The sequence below is a fragment of the Petromyzon marinus genome, chromosome 59 (assembly GCF_048934315.1).
Source record: "Petromyzon marinus isolate PM22_M1 ecotype Great Lakes invasive population chromosome 59, UKy_Petmar_22M1.pri1.0, whole genome shotgun sequence".
Taxonomy (NCBI): Eukaryota; Metazoa; Chordata; class Hyperoartia; order Petromyzontiformes; family Petromyzontidae; genus Petromyzon; species Petromyzon marinus.
In genome coordinates, this window is record NC_133725.1 from 573901 (window position 1) to 594774 (window position 20874).

The 20874-nt window shown below is 55.1% G+C and overlaps 1 protein-coding gene across 3 annotated transcripts in view; it reads right to left on the reverse strand.

Annotated features, from left to right (window-relative positions):
* Positions 1–3101: 3101 nt before the first annotated feature.
* The window catches only part of ABCA2 (ATP binding cassette subfamily A member 2), a 65106-nt gene continuing 47333 nt past the window's right edge, over positions 3102–20874 (reverse strand). For all 3 annotated transcript variants that reach the window (XM_076052962.1, XM_032976491.2, XM_076052963.1), the window contains 18 exons: positions 19479–19584; positions 18893–19004; positions 18621–18681; positions 17775–17949; positions 17236–17351; positions 16127–16274; positions 15155–15278; positions 14675–14807; positions 14086–14206; positions 13313–13491; positions 12623–12764; positions 11557–11691; positions 10665–10768; positions 10239–10331; positions 10004–10106; positions 9596–9733; positions 8970–9323; positions 3102–7785 (listed from right to left, as the gene is read on the reverse strand). In XM_076052962.1, coding sequence (XP_075909077.1) covers positions 7750–7785; positions 8970–9323; positions 9596–9733; positions 10004–10106; positions 10239–10331; positions 10665–10768; positions 11557–11691; positions 12623–12764; positions 13313–13491; positions 14086–14206; positions 14675–14807; positions 15155–15278; positions 16127–16274; positions 17236–17351; positions 17775–17949; positions 18621–18681; positions 18893–19004; positions 19479–19584 — 2380 coding nt within the window. In that variant the 3' untranslated portion in view covers positions 3102–7749. The remainder of the gene's footprint in view (positions 7786–8969; positions 9324–9595; positions 9734–10003; positions 10107–10238; positions 10332–10664; positions 10769–11556; positions 11692–12622; positions 12765–13312; positions 13492–14085; positions 14207–14674; positions 14808–15154; positions 15279–16126; positions 16275–17235; positions 17352–17774; positions 17950–18620; positions 18682–18892; positions 19005–19478; positions 19585–20874) is intronic.

Below are 20874 nucleotides of genomic sequence, written 5' to 3' on the forward strand. Positions count from 1 at the left end.
CGCCACGGATCTTGTGATTCATTGTCGTGGCTTTGTGAGAGAGAGGGGTGGGCGACGTGATGACTCGAGACCCCGACACCTCTTGATGACCACGCCTGGGCTACGCACGGTACAAAACGTACAAACATACACCCCTCGGAGCGAGTGTGAGTGGGAACCCTGGGAGGGATTGTAATTGGGACAACCCCTAACCCCAACACATCCCTAACCCTCGAACCATTAATCCCGATCCTAACCCTCTAACCCGCACCCTGAACCCTAAACTCTCTAACGATCACCCCCTAACCACTAACCGCTAACCCCTAACACTCTAACCCTGCATACTGTACATGGCCACTCCGGAGCACGCGGGCCCGCTGCTCTGACCCAGGCTCTAATTGACCCCTTGTCACGTGACCCGACTCCACAACCGTCAACTCAAAAACGGGCAGCCCGCGTGCGTCACGTGACCCCCCCTTTCTCTCCGCCCTCACACCACGAGTGACTGCGGTAGCAGTTTAACACGTGCTAGCAGTTTAACACGTGGTAGGCGGCTTTCGCGACCAATATCATCCATAAGAGGTTTTTGTGGGGGTTAGATAGCGTAAATATACGTGTCGTTTAACCCCCCACCACCCGACACAGCCAACCAGTAAGAGTTGTCACGTAAACGTCACTGGCGCTCCTCAAAAGATGCAGAGATTCAAAGGAAATACCACGCAGTTAAAGTAACTCATCACATTAAGTCACTTAAAGCTCATCAAATACTAGACAAAGCTAGTGAATTGTTGCTGAGAGAGAATACAGCGCAATAGAAGTGAACTAAGTCACATTTATAAAGCTCCAATATCCTTACACGTAAAAATTAGTAACAGTGTCTCTGGAATATAATCGACAATTACACAGCAATCAGCTAATGTATTTAACAAAACTTACACTACTGAAATGAACAAATTTGCTAGACTAACAAAACTCTCAACTAAAAATGAACATTTTATAAACTAAACAGTTATCAACAGGACTAACGTTGAATGATCCAGCGATATGGTTTCAGTCCTGTCTCAAGGCCCTAACTTTGCTGATGCCCTCACGTACAAATCCCTATCGATGAGACAATTGCTGAAATGGAATCAGCCGTTAGACGTCTCCCCCACAATCAAGCATCAACTAATACGTTGTTTAAATGCATGCCTATACAGGGCACCATACTTCAATAGGGATTACCGTTGGCACGGCTATTTTAATACACACAACGAACAGGAAAGATCGGTGTGCTCGCATAATGCACATGCATCATGTACGTCGACTCAAGAGCGCAGAAGCGTGGTCACCACATCTACGCCTCTATATAAGGAACGAAACAGGAGGACTTCTCCACAAATCTGGCTGTCGCCTGATGAAGCTAGTTGTAATTACTGGCGAAACGTCGTACTCGGATTGTAAATGTTGTGGCTTGGCTCTCCAGCACACCGGTTAGTGCTGTACTAGTGACGAATTGGCCACGTTCTGTTGACGTGACAACCCTTACTAGTTGGCTGTCGGGTGGTGGCGGGTTTAACGACACAACATTTATATATTTACGCGATCTAATTCCCCAAAAACCTCGATGAGTGATCGTGACCTCGGGGCAGCCTTTGCTTCTCTGACCCGCGGTGCTTGTTATATCAAAGGCACGGGGTGGCAGCGAGCCGGAACGTCTATCCCCGTGGGTCACCCGGGTGGTGCTGAAGCCCATTTCGTGTGTACGTTGAACTTCTTTCGCACCGTACTCAGTCAACCGTGATCATCGGAGGTGCAGTGTTGAGTCTATGGGCAGTGTTGAGTCTATGGGTAGTGTTGAGTCTATGGGTAGTGTTGAGTCTATGGGTAGTGTTGAGTCTATGGGCAGTGTTGAGTCTATGGGTAGTGTTGAGTCTATGGGTAGTGTTGAGTCTATGGGCAGTGTTGAGTCTATGGGCAGTGTTGAGTGTATGGGCAGTGTTGAGTCTATGGGTAGTGTTGAGTCTATGGGTAGTGTTGAGTCTATGGGCAGTGTTGATTCTATGGGTAGTGTTTAGTCTATGGGTAGTGTTGAGTCTATGGGCAGTGTTGAGTCTATGGGCAGTGTTGAGTCGATGGGTAGTGTTGAGTCTATGGGCAGTGTTGAGTCTATGGGTAGTGTTGAGTCTATGGGCAGTATTGAGTCTATGGGTAGTGTTGAGTCTACGGGCAGTGTTGAGTCTATGGGCAGTGTTGAGTCTATGGGCAGTGTTGAGTCTGTGGGCAGTATTGAGTCTGTGGGCAGTGTTGAGTCGATGGGCAGTGTTGAGTCGATGGGCAGTGTTGAGTCGATGGGCAGTGTTGAGTCGATGGGCAGTGTTGAGTCGATGGGCAGTGTTGAGTCGATGGGCAGTGTTGAGTCGATGGGCAGTGTTGAGTCGATGGGCAGTGTTGAGTCGATGGGCAGTGTTGAGTCTGTGGGCAGTGTTGAGTCTATGGGCAGTGTTGAGTCTATGGGTAGTGTTGAGTCTATGGGTAGTGTTGAGTCTATGGGCAGTGTTGAGTCTATGGGTAGTGTTGAGTCTATGGGCAGTGTTGAGTCTATGGGCAGTGTTGAGTCGATGGGCAGTGTTGAGTCGATGGGCAGTGTTGAGTCGATGGGCAGTGTTGAGTCGATGGGCAGTGTTGAGTCGATGGGCAGTGTTGAGTCGATGGGCAGTGTTGAGTCGATGGGCAGTGTTGAGTCTATGGGTAGTGTTGAGTCTACGGGCAGTGTTGAGTCTATGCGCAGTGTTGAGTCGATGGGCAGTGTTGAGTCGATGGGCAGTGTTGAGTCGATGGGCAGTGTTGAGTCGATGGGCAGTGTTGAGTCGATGGGCAGTGTTGAGTCTATGGGTAGTGTTGAGTCTACGGGCAGTGTTGAGTCTACGGGCAGTGTTGAGTCGATGGGCAGTGTTGAGTCGATGGGCAGTGTTGAGTCTATGGGCAGTGTTGAGTCGATGGGTAGTGTTGAGTCTATGGGCAGTGTTGAGTCGATGGGTAGTATGTACGTATGAACTTATTTCGCACCGCACGTAGCCCACCGTGCTAAACTCGTCTAACAACAGGCACACAAATGTAAAGACGAGAGAGACATTCCCTAGTCGAGTTGATTTTTTTATTCATAAAATCCACGCACGCGTGCACGCGCAAGGACTTCACTGGTACAGCAGCAGCGGCGGCGGCGGCATCCCAAAGCGACGAGTTGCAGCCTTAGGAAAAAAACCACATCGGGCCGCCAAGACACAGACGAGAACCGTTCCAGATCGGACACGGCGGGGGCGGTGGGGGGCAGGGCACCCCCCCACCCCAAACCCACCCCCTAGTCACAATCACAGCAGCAGGCAGTGCAAATGTTACAGACCCCCCCCACCCAGCCCGCACAATCGCTTGCGAAGCAATGGACGAATGAATGAATGGATCGATCGATGCCCGAAAGACACCGGCGGAATAGCAATCTGCGTGGAGATCTCTCCCCCCCTACCCACCCCGAGCGGTACAGCAGCAGCTGCAGCCTTGCAGCACAGCAGCAGAGCCGCTGGAGTGATTTTTTCCCCCTACACTGCCAGAGGCGCGGTGGCGAGCGTAAGGATCGGTCTCCGTGCCCACCGTTGCTCGCATGTCGAGAGAGCTGGACGACGACTCCTCAATATCGGGGCGGAGGTGGTGGCTCGAGGCCACGTACACGTGGCCTGTAATTCACCAACCCTCGCTGCTGCTGCTGCCGCTGCCGTACTCCACCGTGCTGGATTACAGGCAGCCTCGTGCAGCACCGCCATCAAGCTAGTCACACGGCTCGTCACAAGGCTCGTCATACGGCTCGTCACACGGCTAGTCACAAGGCTCGTCACACGGCTCGTCACAAGGCTCGTGACACGGCTCGTGACACGGCTAGTCACAAGGCTCGTCACAAGGCTCGTCACACGGCTCGTCACACGGCTAGTCACAAGGCTGGTCACAAGGCTCGTCACACGGCTCGTCACACGGCTAGTCACACGGCTCGTCACACGGCTCGTCACAAGGCTCGTGACACGGCTCGTGACACGGCTAGTCACAAGGCTCGTCACACGGCTCGTCACAAGGCTAGTCACAAGGCTAGTCACACGGCTCGTCACAAGGCTAGTCACAAGGCTCGTCACACGGCTCGTCACAAGGCTAGTCACAAGGCTCGTCACACGGCTCGTCACACGGCTAGTCACACGGCTCGTCACACAGCTCGTCACAAGGCTCGTGACACGGCTCGTGACACGGCTAGTCACAAGGCTCGTCACACGGCTCGTCACAAGGCTCGTGACACGGCTAGTCACACGGCTCGTCACAAGGCTAGTCACACGGCTCGTCACAAGGCTCGTGACACGGCTCGTGACACGGCTCGTCACACGGCTAGTCACACGGCTCGTCACACGGCTCGTCACACGGCTAGCCACACGGCTAGTCACCTGGCTAGTCACACGGCTAGTCACACCGCTAGTCACCCGGCTAGTCACACGGCTAGTCACCCGGCTAGTCACACGATTCACCTCCACATGCTCCCCCCCACCCACCCCAGCAAGGAAGGCTGTCGAGGTCTATTGTATTGTGGAGTGGGTTGTTATTGTTGTTGAGTTAGCAGGCCTGACACAAGCTGTTACTCCACCATTAACCGCTTGCTGTACACCATGCTGCACGAAGACGATCGATTCTTGAACTCACGACGCAGTTTTTTTTTATAAATGCACAAGGGGTTGTTCACATCGCCTACCACAACGTGAAGCGTCTTCGTGCCAACAGTGACCTCACCCATGCCGCGTGACTCTACCTTGTGACGTCACCCATGCCGCGTGACTCTACCTTGTGACGTCACCCATGCCGCGTGACTCTACCTTGTGACCTCACCCATGCCGCGTGACTCTACCTTGTGACGTAACCCATGCCGCGTGACTCTACCTTGTGACGTCACCCATGCCGCGTGACTCTACCTTGTGACCTCACCCATGCCGCGTGATTCTACCTTGTGACGTCACCCATGCCGCGTGATTCTACCTTGTGACCTCACCCATGCCACGTGATTCTACCTTGTGACCTCACCCATGCCGTGTGACTCCACGCGCTGCCATACAACTCCACGTTTGGTGGGCAATGCGCGGAAGCGATTTCTTTCACATTTGTGACATCCACCAATGTTCTGTCGTCGTTCAACCGCAAGGAATAATAAATATTGCATCTTCCCTCGGTCCACACTTTTGATGTCTGCCACTTAATCGCAGACCACACGTACAGCGCCACCATCCTATTACATAAAGGGCTCCACCAAACGGTCACCGCCACCTTTGCTTGCATTCCACGCAACGTGCAGCAGAGTGCAAAGCCATGCAAGTCATTCCACATCATTCGTTAACAGAGTCATTCCGTATGCTCAGTCACGGTAACGTGGCTTCCCGGATACACGGCCAGCCCATCGGCTGCTAACACTCAGCATCCCAGGATGGGCTCGGCACTCTCAAGAGAACACACCTGTCTCTCAAAATACTGGGGGTTAATTCAGGGTCGGGGTGGGCCCTGTATATATTAGTAGCGTGATACTGCGTGCCCTCGAAATGAGGGGAGTGGATATACCGCAGTCATGACGTCAGATCGTAGCAATGCGCCACTGTCACACGGTTACCGCTCGCTCTCGTCGAGAGGACGACTCGGAGGTGCGAGGCGGAACCACAGACAAGAAGGAAGGCAGCAGCCACACAATAAGTCAGCGCCAACAATTGCCCGAGCTCTGCGGTCTTTTATATGCGGTGTTATCGGCCAATTAATGGAGCGTTTATACGTGTGGGAGGAAACCAGAGCACCCGCAAGAAAGACCCACGCGTGTGAGGGGGTAAACACTCGATCCCATGCAGGCAGAACGGGGTTGAGCGCACATCGTTGCTGTACCGCCATCTCCTGGCAGAGCCAGGTTACAACTCCGGCTTGACACCCAAGGGGAAGGGAGTTTCACACAGCCACCTGTGTGCGGTGATCCACCAACCCCTCGCTGCCGCTGCCTCCACATCTCTGGATGACAGTGCGGCGCACGCCGCTTGCGGCCTAACGTCCATCCCCCTGCCGCCGCCCGGCCAAACCACGGCGCGTCCCTCGCACAGCGTCCCCCGCACAGCGTCCCCCGCACAGCGTCCCTCGCACAGCGTCGTGTCTCTGCAACCAAGCGTAGAAGGCGCAAACCCCCAAAGCCCACAAACGCAACGGGCGCGCAGCAGAGCGCTGCTTGGCCCTCGTCATTAAGGGCCGCGTCCCCTCCACACGCCGCTGCGCTGGGGGGGGCAAAGACCCCCGGTGCCGGCGGCTTTTGGGCGCCGGCGGGGATGGCCCCCTAGTGCCGGCGGGGATGACCCCCGGGCGCCGGCGAAGATGACCACCGCGCGCCGACAGGGCCCCAAGCTCCCTAGCGGACGCTTTGGCGATGGCTGCAGATGGTCCAGAATTGGCGCGGGATTTTCCCAGTGGGTTTCTAGCGACGCATTTTGAACGTGTGCTACGTGTTGCTCGACACATATATATACACATATATACACACACACAGCGATTGCTTTCACGGTATACATTCAGAGCAATGTAAAGAATAGTACGAGCTGTAAAATGAGGCAGAATTTGGTCTTAAAAGGAAATAATGGGAGTTTGTAGGGGAACAAAAATTGATATAAAGGGGGCAACCCACCTCCACCCACCCCACTAAATTACTCCGGTATTTTGAGGACACGTTGCATTACTCTGGGTCGGGGACACAGCCGGTCAAACGGCATGCACCACACGCAGCGCCTTGCAAGCTCACGGCTTACGGCCCACGTACGAGCCTATCCCACCAAATGCGTGCAAAGAATTGAGCAGCGCTGCCGCCCATCGCACGAATGCGTTGGGGTCATCTCTCAGTCACGCCTGAACGCGTTGGGGTCATCACTCAGCCATGCCTGCACGCGTTGCGGGTGACTGGACACACACAACACCCCAGTGGCCGCTCGCCTGGATACACGGACGGGTACCGGTCAGCGCAGTGCAGTCGGAATTTCAGAGGTGACCGCTTCGATTAAATCTCCCAAGCGCCGGCAGCAGACAACAACGGCGCACATTTCTTAAACCCCCCGTACCGTACCCTACCAACTGCCTCGGACCACCCAGCAGCAAAAGCGGAGGCTTCGCGGATAGTCAAGCTGCAGGTCGTGTACGGTGGGGTAAAGCGTGGGTACTGCCTGCATGCCGGCCGGGAGGAGTCAACGCAGACGAGGAGCGGGAAAGGCGGAAAGCGGCCGCGGTGCCGAGCCGGCGCTACCGACGATTGCCAAGGCTCTGCCATCCTCTACGCACGAAGGTGGTTTCGGTCAATTAATGAGAGTTTATACACATGGGAGGAAACGGGAGCGGTCGGACAAAAAAACCCACACAAACCCCGTGCGTGCGAGGGGTGGGGGAACACACCCGTCAGAGATGGAACACATGGAGATTCAGCCACATTTCTGCCGTTACCACAATTCTCCTGGCGAGCCAGGGAAGTGGGGGGGGGGGGGGCTGGGGGTCCGCCTCCCGAGCGCTCCCCTCCTCCGGCAGTCGAGGGGCGAGGCACCGCTCCTTTCCACCAGCGGCGTGACGCGAGATTCCAGGTGCTCGCGCATTCGACCTTCGTCGCACGGACGTGCCGGCGCTCCTCCCCCGCGGACTCCACACCGCCGGGGGAGGAGAAGAGACGGGCGAGGGAGGGCAGCGAGGGAGCTGCGGAGGCTGTCGGCCTCAGCAGATGGTGTCCGTGTTGAACGCGAGCTGAGCCTGCGGCGAGACGGAGGGCGGTTTTGGGGGGTGGAAGCCAGCGGGAGAATGAGGAGGGAAGGAAAACCGTGGGGGTCCCTCGAGGCCCCCGACGTGCGATGGTCCCTCGCTTGTGTGTTGAACTGGCGGTACGGAGTCTGGCGAGTAGCTGGTCAGGGCAACGGTCGTTTGCATATTTTTGTTGCGAATGTTAACCCGAGCACTGGTTTGTGGGCATTAACCTCTTGTGGTCAAATGTGTCCGATTTTCTCCAGGGTGAGAACATCTTGCCACGGTGGCTAGGAGATGTTAACTACCTCGCCTGGTATGCAGGAGGTCGAGGGCCCGATCCCGACCCAAACGCCTGCTGAATATTTGGAGCTTGCATGTGGTCCCTGTGGTCATGTAGATTTTTCTCCAGATCCTCTGGTTTTTCCCTCCACAATTAGAATCAACGTTTAGAGTATTTGGCTGCCGCTATAAATTAACACGTGATAAGCCACTTTGTTGAGTTATCATTTGTGGCCAGGTCGCTTCAGAAAAATATCTACATAGCTCAGTGGGCCTCACTTAGTAAAATTTAAAACAGTTTAGTTAGTTAACAAGTGGTACGGAAGCTGGCAGGTGGTTATCAGGGCAACATGCATTTGCATATTTTTTGCGAATGTTAATATAATGAGCTCTGAGAATAAGTTTTTTCCCATTTTTTCTGGCAACAAAAAAACACCTTTTACAAGGAATCATGTCTGCATTAACCACAATACTTGTGGTAAGAATGCAGAAAAAAGGGGAAAAACCTATTCCCATATTTTGGTACTGGCAAAGGAGGTCCCATGATATAATGTGTTCTGGTTTGTGTCTCCAACTTTTGGGCATTATTAATAACCCCTTGTGGGCAGCGAGTCCGGTTTTCTGCAGGGTGAGTCGCTAACAGCACAGCACCACTTTACACTCGAGTCTCACTCAAATTGGATCAAGTCTACGGGAGATACCGCGACCCCCCATGCTACGCAGGGGACGGACGGACAAACGAACGAACAGAACCGATGGGATGAACACGGTTGTTGTAACTTGCCAACTCGCCCATTACTGGACGTCCAAATTCCTCCTACAGTCTACAAAAAGATTCAGAATTCATTAAGGCTGTCAACCTCAGCGGGAAAGCGTTGGTAAAGTAGTAATAATAATTATAATAAGCAGCTCACCCTGTCCTCCTCGAAGCTCACGAGGCCGTCCTCGTCGCCGCTGACCAGCTGCTCGTCATCGCCGGCGCACGGCCCGGCCCTTTCATCCTCCTCCTCCTCCTCGTCATCGCCGCGCCGCCGCCGTGGCGCTTCCCGGATGAGCGCCTGCAGCTCCGCTGAGCGGGCAGCACCGCGGCACAGCCAGGCCGGAGCCGGCGGCGGGCAGGCCGGCGACAACGGTGGGCAGCACGGGGGGCAGCAGGGGGGGCAGCAGGGTAGGCAGCCTGCGGCGCCGCGGCCCGGCGCGACGGGGCCCGAGCCGCTCTCCTGCTGCTCGAGATTGTCGCTCTGCTTCTTGGCGAAGTTCACGAACACCTGCGGGTCGCAACCGTACCGGCACCGTGACCGCACCGCACCGTGACCGCACCGTGACCGCACCGTGACCGCACCGTGACCGCACCGTGATGGCACCGTGACCGCGCCGGCGTAGTGACCGCTTCGGCGCCGTAGCCGTACCACACAGTGACATTCCAAGTTCCCCCGCCCTCCGCTGACTTTTGTCAGGATCTCAGCGAAACGGCCTCAGTGTCTCTGACACGGCCGTCGTGAACTCCCCCCCAGAGAGCGACACACACACACGCACTCACGTTGTCGAGCGTGGTCTGGCTGACGGAGTAGTCCTCCACGCCCAGTACGTCCAGCACCTGCTCCATCTTGGTGAAGACCGCGGCGAGCGACAGAGTCTCTGACTTGAGCTGGTACTGCACCTTGGTGTGGTGCCTCTCCTGCACGCACCCCGCGTGGGTATCGCACACACCGCACACACGCGGGTGTCACACACACACACACACCGCACACGCACGGGTGTCACACACACACCGCACACGCGCAGGTATCACACCGCACACATACCGCACACGCATGGAAATATGAGCAGATGTTGGAAATCAGCCGAGCCATGGGAAGGCAGCAGCCGCCACCCAGTGAGGACCCGGTGCTACCAACAATTGGGTCTCCGTGCGAGTCTACGGCTCTACTCGATGAGTCGCCGTCACCTTGAGCACGGCGTCGGGGAAGCTGCGACTGAAGAATCGCAGCACCTCCTTGACAAGCAGCGTGGAGCGCGTGCGGATCGTGATCATGTAGCCGTCGCCGAACCTGCATCGTGGGGGGTGGAGACACGGCACGCAACAACATCATCGCCATCATCGTCGTCATCGCCGTCATCATCGTCCGCCGCCGTGGAGTGTCCTGGTTAAAACCGGGAGGGGGGTTTGGTGGGCTGCCCACCTGTTCTTCAGGTGCTGGATACTGCCCAGACACTTGAAGTGACCGTTCACCATGATGGCCAGCCTGGTGCAGAGGGCCTCGCACTCCTCCATGCTGCGTGGAGAGGGGGTGGCAGGGGAGAGACGGGAGCGATCAAGCGAGTGGGTGAGCGAGCGAGCCAATGGGTGAGCGAGTGATTCAGCTGGGGATTTGAGGACAGCGCTGTACGGAGACAGTGAGTGGGCGAATGAGCCAGCGAGCGAGCAAATGAGTGAGCGAGTGAGTGGGCGAGTGAAAGGGTGAGTGAACGAGTGATTCAGCTGGAGATTTGACGTCAGCGCTGTGCAGAGACGGTGAGTGGGCGAGTGAGTGAGCGGGCGAGCAAATATGAGGGAGCGATTTCGCTGTGCGCAAGACAGAGACAGGGCAGGGGGGTAGGGTGAGCACCTGTGGGAGGTGAGCACCACGGAGCGCCCCGTCTTGATGATGTCCAGGATGAGGTTCCACAGGAAGCGCCGTGCCTTCGGGTCCATGCCCGTCGTCGGCTCATCCTGCCACGAGACGGCACGGGAGATCGTCTCGCGAGCATCTCAGCCGGGAGGGGGTCGCTCCCCTCGGGTGTCTCGTGGTTTGCGTCCGCAAAGAGGTCATCGTTTTCAGAAGCTGTCAGTGGACCTGATAGCACTTTCTACTGTTTTACTATTTTTTTTATTTTACCAGCTAAGGTAGCTCTTTTTCAGAAGCGACCTGGCCACAAATGATAGCTCCACTAAAATGGCTTATAATCCATAGAGTTAGATCGCGTAAATATATGTGTCGTTAAACCCACCACCACCCGACACAGCCAACTAGTTTAACACGTAGTAAGCCTACGTGTTAAACTAGTAAGCCTACGTGTTAAACTGGCTTACCATCATCGTGTGGAAATTTATAGCAGCCAAATACACTGAACGCATGAAGTTGATTCTACATGTGGGGGGGAAAAAACGGAGGACCCGGATAAAATTCCACGCGACCACGGGGAGATAGATACGCAAACTCCAAATCTACAGCGGGGGTCATGGTGGGGATTGAACCCACGACCTCCTGCGTACTCAGCCAGGTAGTTAACATCTCGCCACAACGGTGCTTGTTTTATTAATTTATTTCCTTTTAAAATCGGATTCGACCGAGGTGGCCCACTGAGCCGACACAGCTGAGATCCTGGGTGTGAGCCAGGTTAATGCTGTCGATGCTGTTGAAGAGGGCAGTCATGATGATGGTGGTGGTGGTGGTAGTGGTGGTAGTCGTGGTAACATTGGCTGTGGCCGTGGCGGTGGTGGCGGCAGTGCTGTGGCACCAGGAAGATGAGGGGCGGGTATCCGATGAGCGCGATGGCGGTAGACAGCTTCCGCTTGTTGCCTCCGCTGTAGGTGCCGGCCGGTTTGTCCGCGTAGCTCGTCAAGCCCAGCTTCTGCAGGGCCCAGTTCACTACCTGCACACTCACACACACACAAAGATCCGCCGTGTAGCCTTCACAAACTTTTGGGGAAAGTGCTGTTAGCGAGCACCTATGAAGGCCGGCACGGGAGTGGGTGGCCAGCACCCCGCCCGGCGATGTTTACACACCGCACCAGATACTCATGAGGCAAAGTCAACCTAGGGAGGCACAGGACTAGTTCAAATAATCGTCACTGATGTTGACTGCTAGCAGGAATCGAACACTGGTCACTGGGTTTGTCACGTGGCGCGCTAACTGCTACACTACCTGCACACACACACACACAGACAAGATCACCCGTAGAGCCTTAACACTGTTGGGGAAAGTTCTGTTAGCGAGTAGCACCTCTGAAGGCCAGCACGGCACATCGTCTCACCCACACAGTAGATTTTTGCAACAAACGCTACGCGTAACTTCTGTTGATAGACTCTGATCATAGCGTCCCCTCCAATAGCGCCTCCCACATCACCCAGCATAGCCGGGTCTCTATACATTTGTTGATACAATACAAACGGGGATTTGATTTACGATCGTTTATTTGGTTAGGCCACTACCTAACGATCTGGCTAAAATTCGTGTCAAAGCCTTGCACCAGCCAGCACAGCCTAACAAATAAAATTTCCACGTGGTGCTCTCGCGTTTGTGTTTGCATGTATGTAGCACCTCCATGGCACCGTACGTAGGCAACTGTGCTAATCGGAGGTGCGGCACATTTTTATATTTTATATTTGTTTCAGGATCTTGTCCTGATGATGGTCGACACAGTTCAAACATCCGTCGTATCTCGGTGACTTTGACGACGACGATGACGGTGGTGACATTGACGACAATGGTGGTGACGTTGACGACGACGACGACAATGATGACGCTGACGATAGCGACGATAACGACGTTGACAATAACGACGACGATGCCGCAGTCTCACCCTCTTCTCGTCCCTCCAGGGGATGCCGCGCAGGCGCGTGTACAGCTCAAGGTGCTCGCGTGCCGTCAGCTCGTCGAAGAGCGCGTCGAACTGCGGGCAATAGCCGATTGTCTGCTGCACCTTATGCTGGTCGCGCAGCACGCTGGGAACATAGGGCACAGCAGCAGCAGCAGCATTATCAGCAGCAGCAATGTTAACAAGCAGTATCTTCATCATCAGCAACAGCAGCAGTGGCAAAATCGTTATGATCATCAGCCGATGCTCATCGTTGCAAACAGAGCAGTAGCTGCATTACCATCAGTGCGGTGGAAGCAGTGAGGAGTAGGAGCCTACCTAGGGCCATTGAAGAAGGCCTCCTAACCTACTTCCTGCTGTGACGAAGTTGATGGCTCACGGAGAGATCTGATCGTGGGGCGAGGTGGTGCGGTGGAGGCAGTGGGGAGGAGGAGGCGACAGTGAGGAGGAGAGGCCCACCTGTGGCCGTTGAGGAAGGCCTCCCCTACCTTCCGCTGTGATGGGGTTGGTGGTTCACGAAGACATCTAATCGTGTGGCGTGGCGGTGCGGTGGAGGAGGGTCCCCATCTGTGGCCGTTGAGGAAGGCCTCCCCTACCTTCCGCTGTGATGGGGTTGGTGGTTCACGAAGACATCTAATCGTGTGGCGTGGCGATGCGGTGGAGGAGGGTCCCCACCTGTGGCCGTTGAGGAAGGCCTCCCCCCCCGTGACGCTGGCATCTCCTGTCAGCATCTTGAACGTGGTCGTTTTGCCGGCGCCGTTCACTCCCAGGAGGCCGAAGCACTCTCCGGGCCGCACGCCCACGCATAGCCGGTCCACGGCCAGGATGCGGCCCATCTTGCGCGAGTGGTACACCTGGACGGTAGTCCACGGCATTCATAACAACGACGACGACGATAATTTTACAAAAAGTCGCCGCATGAACACCGAGCATCTCGATAGCGCCTCCTTACATCACCCGAGGACGCCCCTCTCCTTGGAAGGGGTCGCTCCTTTAATGGCAGGGGTACCGTGGCAGGGGTACCGTACGTATGTGGGTATGTTGAACTTCTTTCACACCGTACGTAGCCAACCGTGCTAATCAGAGGTGCAGGGTTTAGTCTGTGGACAGTGTTAGCCTACGGGCTGTTAGTCTATGGACAGGACGTGTGTGTGTATATGTATGTAGAACTTCTTTCGCACCGTACGGAGCCAACCGTGCTAAAATCGGAGGTGCGGGGTAAGGACAATAAACTAATAAACAACAACAACAAGCAGTCCTAAAGAAATACGTTTTCACAAACCAACCACCGGTCCCACCACCGCTCACTAGGGGCAAGACGCCATGACAGACGAAGCCGGCGCTCTGTGGTCTGCCAGTCAGGGGGGGGGGGCGGGGTGGGGGGGCACACGAGGCGAGAGGCCGGAGGCTGCGCACGGAGAGGGGGGGACGCGTTGAGGAGGAGCTACCTTGGTGAGGTTGTCCACCTTGAGGACGTCGCAGTCGGCGTCGCCCCTCAGCACGCGCCTCCTCTCCGCGGAGACGTCCACGTCCTCCCGCTCCACGGGCTGGCTGCTCACAGGCACGCGCCTGCAAAGACAACGGACCGTTGGTGCGAGTGCCGTCAGCGAGGAGTTGCAGCCCTTATGAAATCCGGTGTGCCGCACGAGAAGGGGGCGGGGGGTCGGCGCCACGCCCCGGGCCGCCTTCGTCTCCCCAGTGGCAATGTTTACACGTCGCACCGGGTACTAATTTGAGGCAGAGCCGACCTAAGGGAGGTCCAAGACCGGTTCAAATAATCGTAAGGCCCACTGAGCTGTGTAGCTTTTTTCAGAAGCGACCTGGCCACAAATGATCACTCAACGAAGCTGCTTATCACCACCACGTGGAAATTTATAGCAGCAGCCAAATACTCTAAAGGCATGTTTCTAAATTCTGTCCGGCCGAACAAAATCCGCTTGGGCATGCGGTGGCTGGGCATGCGGGCTTCACGACCCAGGTTACCTGGGGTAACATGCAGCCCCGTTGCCCGGGTAACGTGCGTGACGGACTCCTCACCTGGGCTTGCGCAGGAAGTTGTACTGGCACATGACGGTGATGAAGAAGCCCACGACCCCCTCCACCGCCATGGCGACGAGGCTGCGGGTGATGATGTCCCACTTGAAAGGGGACTTGGCCTTGTCGGCCTGACCTGAGAGCACGCACACACACAGGGGTCGCGCACACACACACACACAGGGGTCAGAGACATTGAGCCGGCACCAATGAAAATCTGGGTTCGAGCCCTGGGTCTGGCTTTCTCTCTCTCTCTCACAGGGGATGGGGGCATAATGGCCAGGTCAGAGACGCTGAGCCAACACCTCTGAGATTCTTGGGTTCAAGACTTGGGTCTGGGTGTATCGATCAGTGGTTCACAATGGCCGTTGTCGCCGTGCCAGCACTGGTGAAATATCGGTTTGAGCGTTGGTGGGGGGGTTTCTCGTCTCCGGCCACGGCCATTGTTGAACCCCCGTGGGGTGCCAATGGTGGCACACGCACCGATCTTGATGTAGTACTCGTTGATGTACTCGTTGTAGGCCAGGTCCATGAGTCCGTGGCCCAGGTTGTAGTTGGGGAAGATGAGGAAGATGGTCTTGAGGTATTCGTTCACGGCCTTCAGGTCCTGCTCACGACAAAAAGACAAAGATTTCCCCCGTGTAGCCAGTGACAGACTGTTTGGGTCAAGCGCTGTAAAGCGAGCAGCATCTATGAAGGCTGGCACACGGCACACAAGGGGGTGGGTGGCCAACCCAAAGCCCGGCCATCTTTGTCTCCCCAGCGGCGATGTTTACACACAGCGCCAGGTACACATTTGAGGCTGAGTCGACCTAGGAGTTGGGCCAGGACCGGTTCAAATAATCGTCACTGGTGTTGGCCATGAGCGGGAATCAAACTCGGGACGCCGGGTTCGTAGCGCAGCGTGCTCACCGCTACACACCCGCTCCCCATCCTGCTCACAACAAAACAACAGCAACAGCACACTTGAGACCGTTCATCAGAACACAGGCGGTGGTGGCTACAATGCTGAGCACGGCGTGGCCTGGAATGCCGCACCGTGGAGGCAGCAGCGAGGGTTGGTGGATCACCGCACAAATGAAGCCCTTCCAGTGGGTAGGCGTTGAGGAAGAGCTGTACCCATGTTCTGCCAGGAGAAGGCAGTACATCTCTCCCCTCTCATCTCACCCTACTCTCCTCCACGCACTCTCCAACCTCTCCCCTCTCATATCACTCTACACCCCTCCAAACACTCTCCTGCCTCTCCCCTCTCGTCTCTCTCTACACCCCTCCATGCACACTCTCCTGCCTCTACCCTCTTGTCTCTCTCTACAGCAGAGCAGAAGAAGATGACTGTCAATCCTGGGCTTCAACAAGGGCAGGGATGGATGGCGTGGATGGCTGGGGTATGCGAGCCTTGGACAGTAGGCGCAGCAGAGGCGAGGGAGAAACGGCGGGGGGCAGCAGCGCCCTCACCTTGTCGTGCTCGAAGAGCTGCAGCATGAAGGTGGCGACGGTGGCCGTGATGCCGATGAAGAGGTTGATGACGATGAGGAAGACATAGGCCGTGCTGGGAACCTCGAACCAGAACGACGCCGGATACATGATGGGGGTGATGGACCAGCTGTGTGCACGCACACAAAGATCTCCCATGTAGCCTTGACAGACCATCAGGGCAAGTGCTGTTAAAGAGAATCCGTGAAGGGCAGCACAGCAGACGAGGGAGTAGCGGCCAGCACCACGCCCAGCTGCCTTTGTATCCCTAGCGCTGATACTTACAGGTCGCACCAGGTACGTATACACACACGCGCACATACGAAGACAAACATCGCCCCGTCTAGCCTTCAAAGCTGTTGGGGCAGGTGCTGTTAGTGAGCGCCTATGGAGGCCGGCACGGCGCGTGAGCGGGTGGTGTGGTCAGCACCACTCCTGGCTGCCTTTGTCTGTAGATGTTAACTACCTCGCTTGGTATACAGGAGGTCATGGGTTCGATCCCGACACCGATGCCTGTATATTTGTATTTTGCATGTCTCTCTTCCTGTGGTCACATGGATTTTTTCGCTGGGTCCTCTGGTTTTCCCCTCCACATTTAGAAACATGCGCTTAAAGCATTTGGCTGCTATAAATGTCCACGTGATGATGACGATGAGCCACTTCGTTGAGCTATCGTTTGTGATAGCCAGGTCTCTTCTGAAAAGAGAGCTACATAGCTCAGTGGGGGGCCTTACCTGGCCTAACAAAAATCGTTCGTATTTGGTGGCTATGAATGTCCACGTGATAAGCCACTTTCGTTGACCTATCATTTGTAGCCAGATCGCTCCTGAAAAATACCTATATAGCTCAGTGGGCCTTATTTGGTAAAATACAAAAATTGTTTAAATCACTTTTTTAGTTTCTCCCCGGCACTGTGATATGGGCGTACGTCGTTCCGTGTCCTATGGTGCGTGCCGTGCCGTGTCTTGTGCCTGTGTAGAGACGGCCGGGGTGGGGGGAGTGGGGGGAGTGGGGGGAGTGGGGGGAGTGGGGGGAGTGGGTGGAGTGGGTGGAGTAGGGGGAGTGGGGGGAGTGGCATCGTGCTTCCTCACCCGTAGAGCAGGAAGAGGGCGAGCACGGCTGGAAAGTTGGTGGGCGAGGTGTAGGCCGGTAGATCGAATACAAACAGGATGATGATGCAGAACGTGGCGGGCACCAGGTAGTTCAGCTGCAGCACAAGCGGCACACGGCCACACACTTGCTCGGTCGACCGGCGATTCGATAAGTTAGCCAGGCAAGACGTTTATTGGTCGGTCGGTCGGTCGGTTGGTCGGTCACTCAATCAGCGAGTTGGTAAGTTAGTCAGGCAATAAGTTCATTGATCAGTCAGTCGGACGGTCAGTCAATCAGCGAGTTGGTAAGTTAGTCAGGCAATAAGTTAATTGATCAGTCAGTCAGCCGGTCAGTCAATCAGCGAGTTGGTACGTTAGTCAGGCAATAAGTGTGTCGGTCAGTCAGTCAAGTCAATCAGCGAACCGGCAATTTAGTCGGGCAGCGAGTTGGTCGGCCAATCAGTCGGTCAGTCAGTCAATCAGCGAGTGGGCGAGCGAGTCACTGCGAAATTTCGCACCGCATGCGAGACGCCACTGACCATGTCCCACACGTAGTTGGCAAGCCAGTAGATGACCGGGTCGCAGCCGCTGACGAACTGCAGGTGCTTGGCCTTCGTGGACTTCTCAGCCACCAGAAAGACCACGAAGCTGGCCGGCACGAACGACATGGCCACGATGATGAAGATGGCGATCACCACGTCCGTGCCCTGCAGCCTGACTCGACAGCAGCAGCGACAACGACAACAGCCGCCGTTTGCCACAGCACGTGTGCTCCCCACTGCCACCCGGCGCTCCGCTCGTTGTTGCGAGCGTCCCTCCCCTGCCCTCGTTGTTGTTGGAGGGTGGCTGCCTCCGACTGCCCAGTAACGTCAAAGTGCGCCTCGTCTCACATTGCCTGGTGGCGCCCTTCACAAACCTCCTCCACGGAGGCCGTTCTTGAAACAGCTGGTACTAATCATCGGCAAGTAAAACCAGCTTCACATCCTCCTGTATCAACCATCTATTCTCCAGCCAAAGCCACGCCCATTTCATTATTTACTTCGTATTTTGCCAGGTAAGGCCCACAGTGCTATACCGCTCTTTTCAGAAGTGACCTGGCCACAAACGAGAGCTCGATGAAGCAGCTTATCGTGTGAAAATTGATAGCACCCAAATACTCGAAACGCGTGACGTTGATTCCAAACGTGGAGAGAAAAAAAACAGGACCCGAAGAAAAATCCACGCGACCACGGGGAGAGACACGCAAACTCCAAATATACAGCAGGCGTGAGGGTCGACTGGATTGAACCCACGACCTCCTGCATACCAGGAGAGGGAGATAAGCATCTCGCCATCGTGGCACCCCTACAACTCTGTTATCCTGCAGGGAGGGCAGTGTGACTCACAGGTAGTCCAGGGAGAGGCTCGCGCTGGTCTTGTTCATGGGGTGGTTGATGAGCGTTATTCCTGCAACGGGGAAACCGCACGAGCCACCGATCAGTGACCTCATTGCAGATCATCTCAGATTAGCACAGTTGGCTACGGACAGTGGTGCGAAAAAAGTTGAACACACACACGTACACATATCTCTACGAGAATCATCGTTATGGACAGATGGACGGACGCAATGCACGTCACGACTTTCGACCCTAGGCTGGACGGGAGTAAAAATGGTCACCGTAAGCGGCAGGGTTTCCCTTGCTCTTGGGCAGGTTGGCGCGCAGGATGGCGTTGTTGATGACGTTTAAGTAGGTGGGCATGCTGTGGTAGCCCTTGTGGTTGTAGTAGACCTACACGGGGAGGGACACGAGGTCACCGGCGGAGGCCACAGCCAAAGAGAAACGTACGGTAATTGCAGTCGCAAACGGCATTTCTTATTTACTCGTGCTGCTGATTCGGGCGCCATGATGGCAAGATGTTAACTCCCTCGTCCGGTATGCAGGAGGTCATGGGTTTGATCCCCACTCTGACGCCTGCTGTATATTTGGAGTTTGCGGTGTCTCTCTCCCCGTGGTCGCGTGGATTTTTCTCCGGGTCCTCCGACTTTTCCCTCCACACTTAAAATCTACGTGCGTTTAGAGTGTTTGGTTGATATAAGTTTGCATATGATGACAAGCGACTTCGTTGAGCTATCATTTGTGATAGCCAGGTCGCTTCTGAAAGAATAGAGCTTTGTAGCTCAGTGGGGGGGACTTACCCAGTAAAATAAAAAAAAATATTAAATAATGTTTCAAGTGTGATGTTGCTGCAGCAGAAATGCGAACCTGTGCTGCCCGTCGCACGGCAATCTTGCGGATCGAGGCGGGCGCCTTGTTGACGAAGGAGTGTGGGATGGACTTGCGGATGTTACCGAAGGTAATGGCGCCATACCTGACGAGACACCAATAATCAGTGCAGCCAACTGCAGCTGCCAATGGTCGATTCCTGACCGTCTCGAAGGCTCCACCAGAGACTGCCCTGTACGTCTCAGCATTGCATCAGAGACTGGTCTGTCTGTGACTGTCTAGACACCCCCATCATAGACCTGTCTGTCTGTGACTGTCTAGACACCCCATCATAGACCTGTCTATCTGTGACTGTCTAGACACCCCCATCATAGACCTGTCTGTCTGTGACTGTCTAGACATCCCATCATAGACCCGTCTGTCTGTGACTGTCTAGACACCCCATCATAGACCTGTCTGTCTGTGACTGTCTAGACACCCCCATCATAGACCTGTCTGTGACTGTCTAGACACCCCCATCATAGACCTGTCTGTGACTGTCTAGACACCCCCATCATAGACCTGTCTGTGACTGTCTAGACACCCCATCATAGACCTGTCTGTGACTGTCTAGACACCCCATCATAGACCTGTCTGTGACTGTCTAGACACCCCCATCATAGACCTGTCTGTCTGTGACTGTCTAGACACCCCATCATAGACCTGTCTGTCTGTGACTGTCTAGACACCCCCATCATAGACCTGTTTGTCTGTGACTGTCTAGACACCCCCATCATAGACCTGTCTGTGACTGTCTAGACACCCCCATCATAGACCTATCTGTCTGTGACTGTCTAGACACCCCCATCATAGACCTGTCTGTCTGTGACTGTCCAGACACCCCATCATAGACCTGTCTGTGACTGTCTAGACACCCCCATCATAGACCTGTCTGTGACTGTCTAGACATCCCCATCATAGACCTGTCTGTGACTGTCTAGACACACCATCATAGACCTGTCTGTCTGTGACTGTCTAGACACCCCCATCATAGACCTGTCTGTGACTGTCTAGACACCCCCATCATAGACCTGTCTATGACTGTCTAGACACCCCATCATAGACCTGTCTGTCTGTGACTGTCTAGACACCCGCATCATAGACCTGTCTGTCTGTGACTGTCTAGACACCCCATCATAGACCTGTCTGTCTGTGACTGTCTAGACACCCCATCATAGACCTGTCTATCTGTGACTGTCTAGACACCCCCATCATAGACCTGTCTGTCTGTGACTGTCTAGACATCCCATCATAGACCTGTCTGTCTGTGACTGTCTAGACACCCCATCATAGACCTGTCTGTCTGTGACTGTCTAGACAACCCATCATAGACCTGTCTGTGACTGTCTAGACACCCCCATCATAGACCTGTCTGTGACTGTCTAGACACACCATC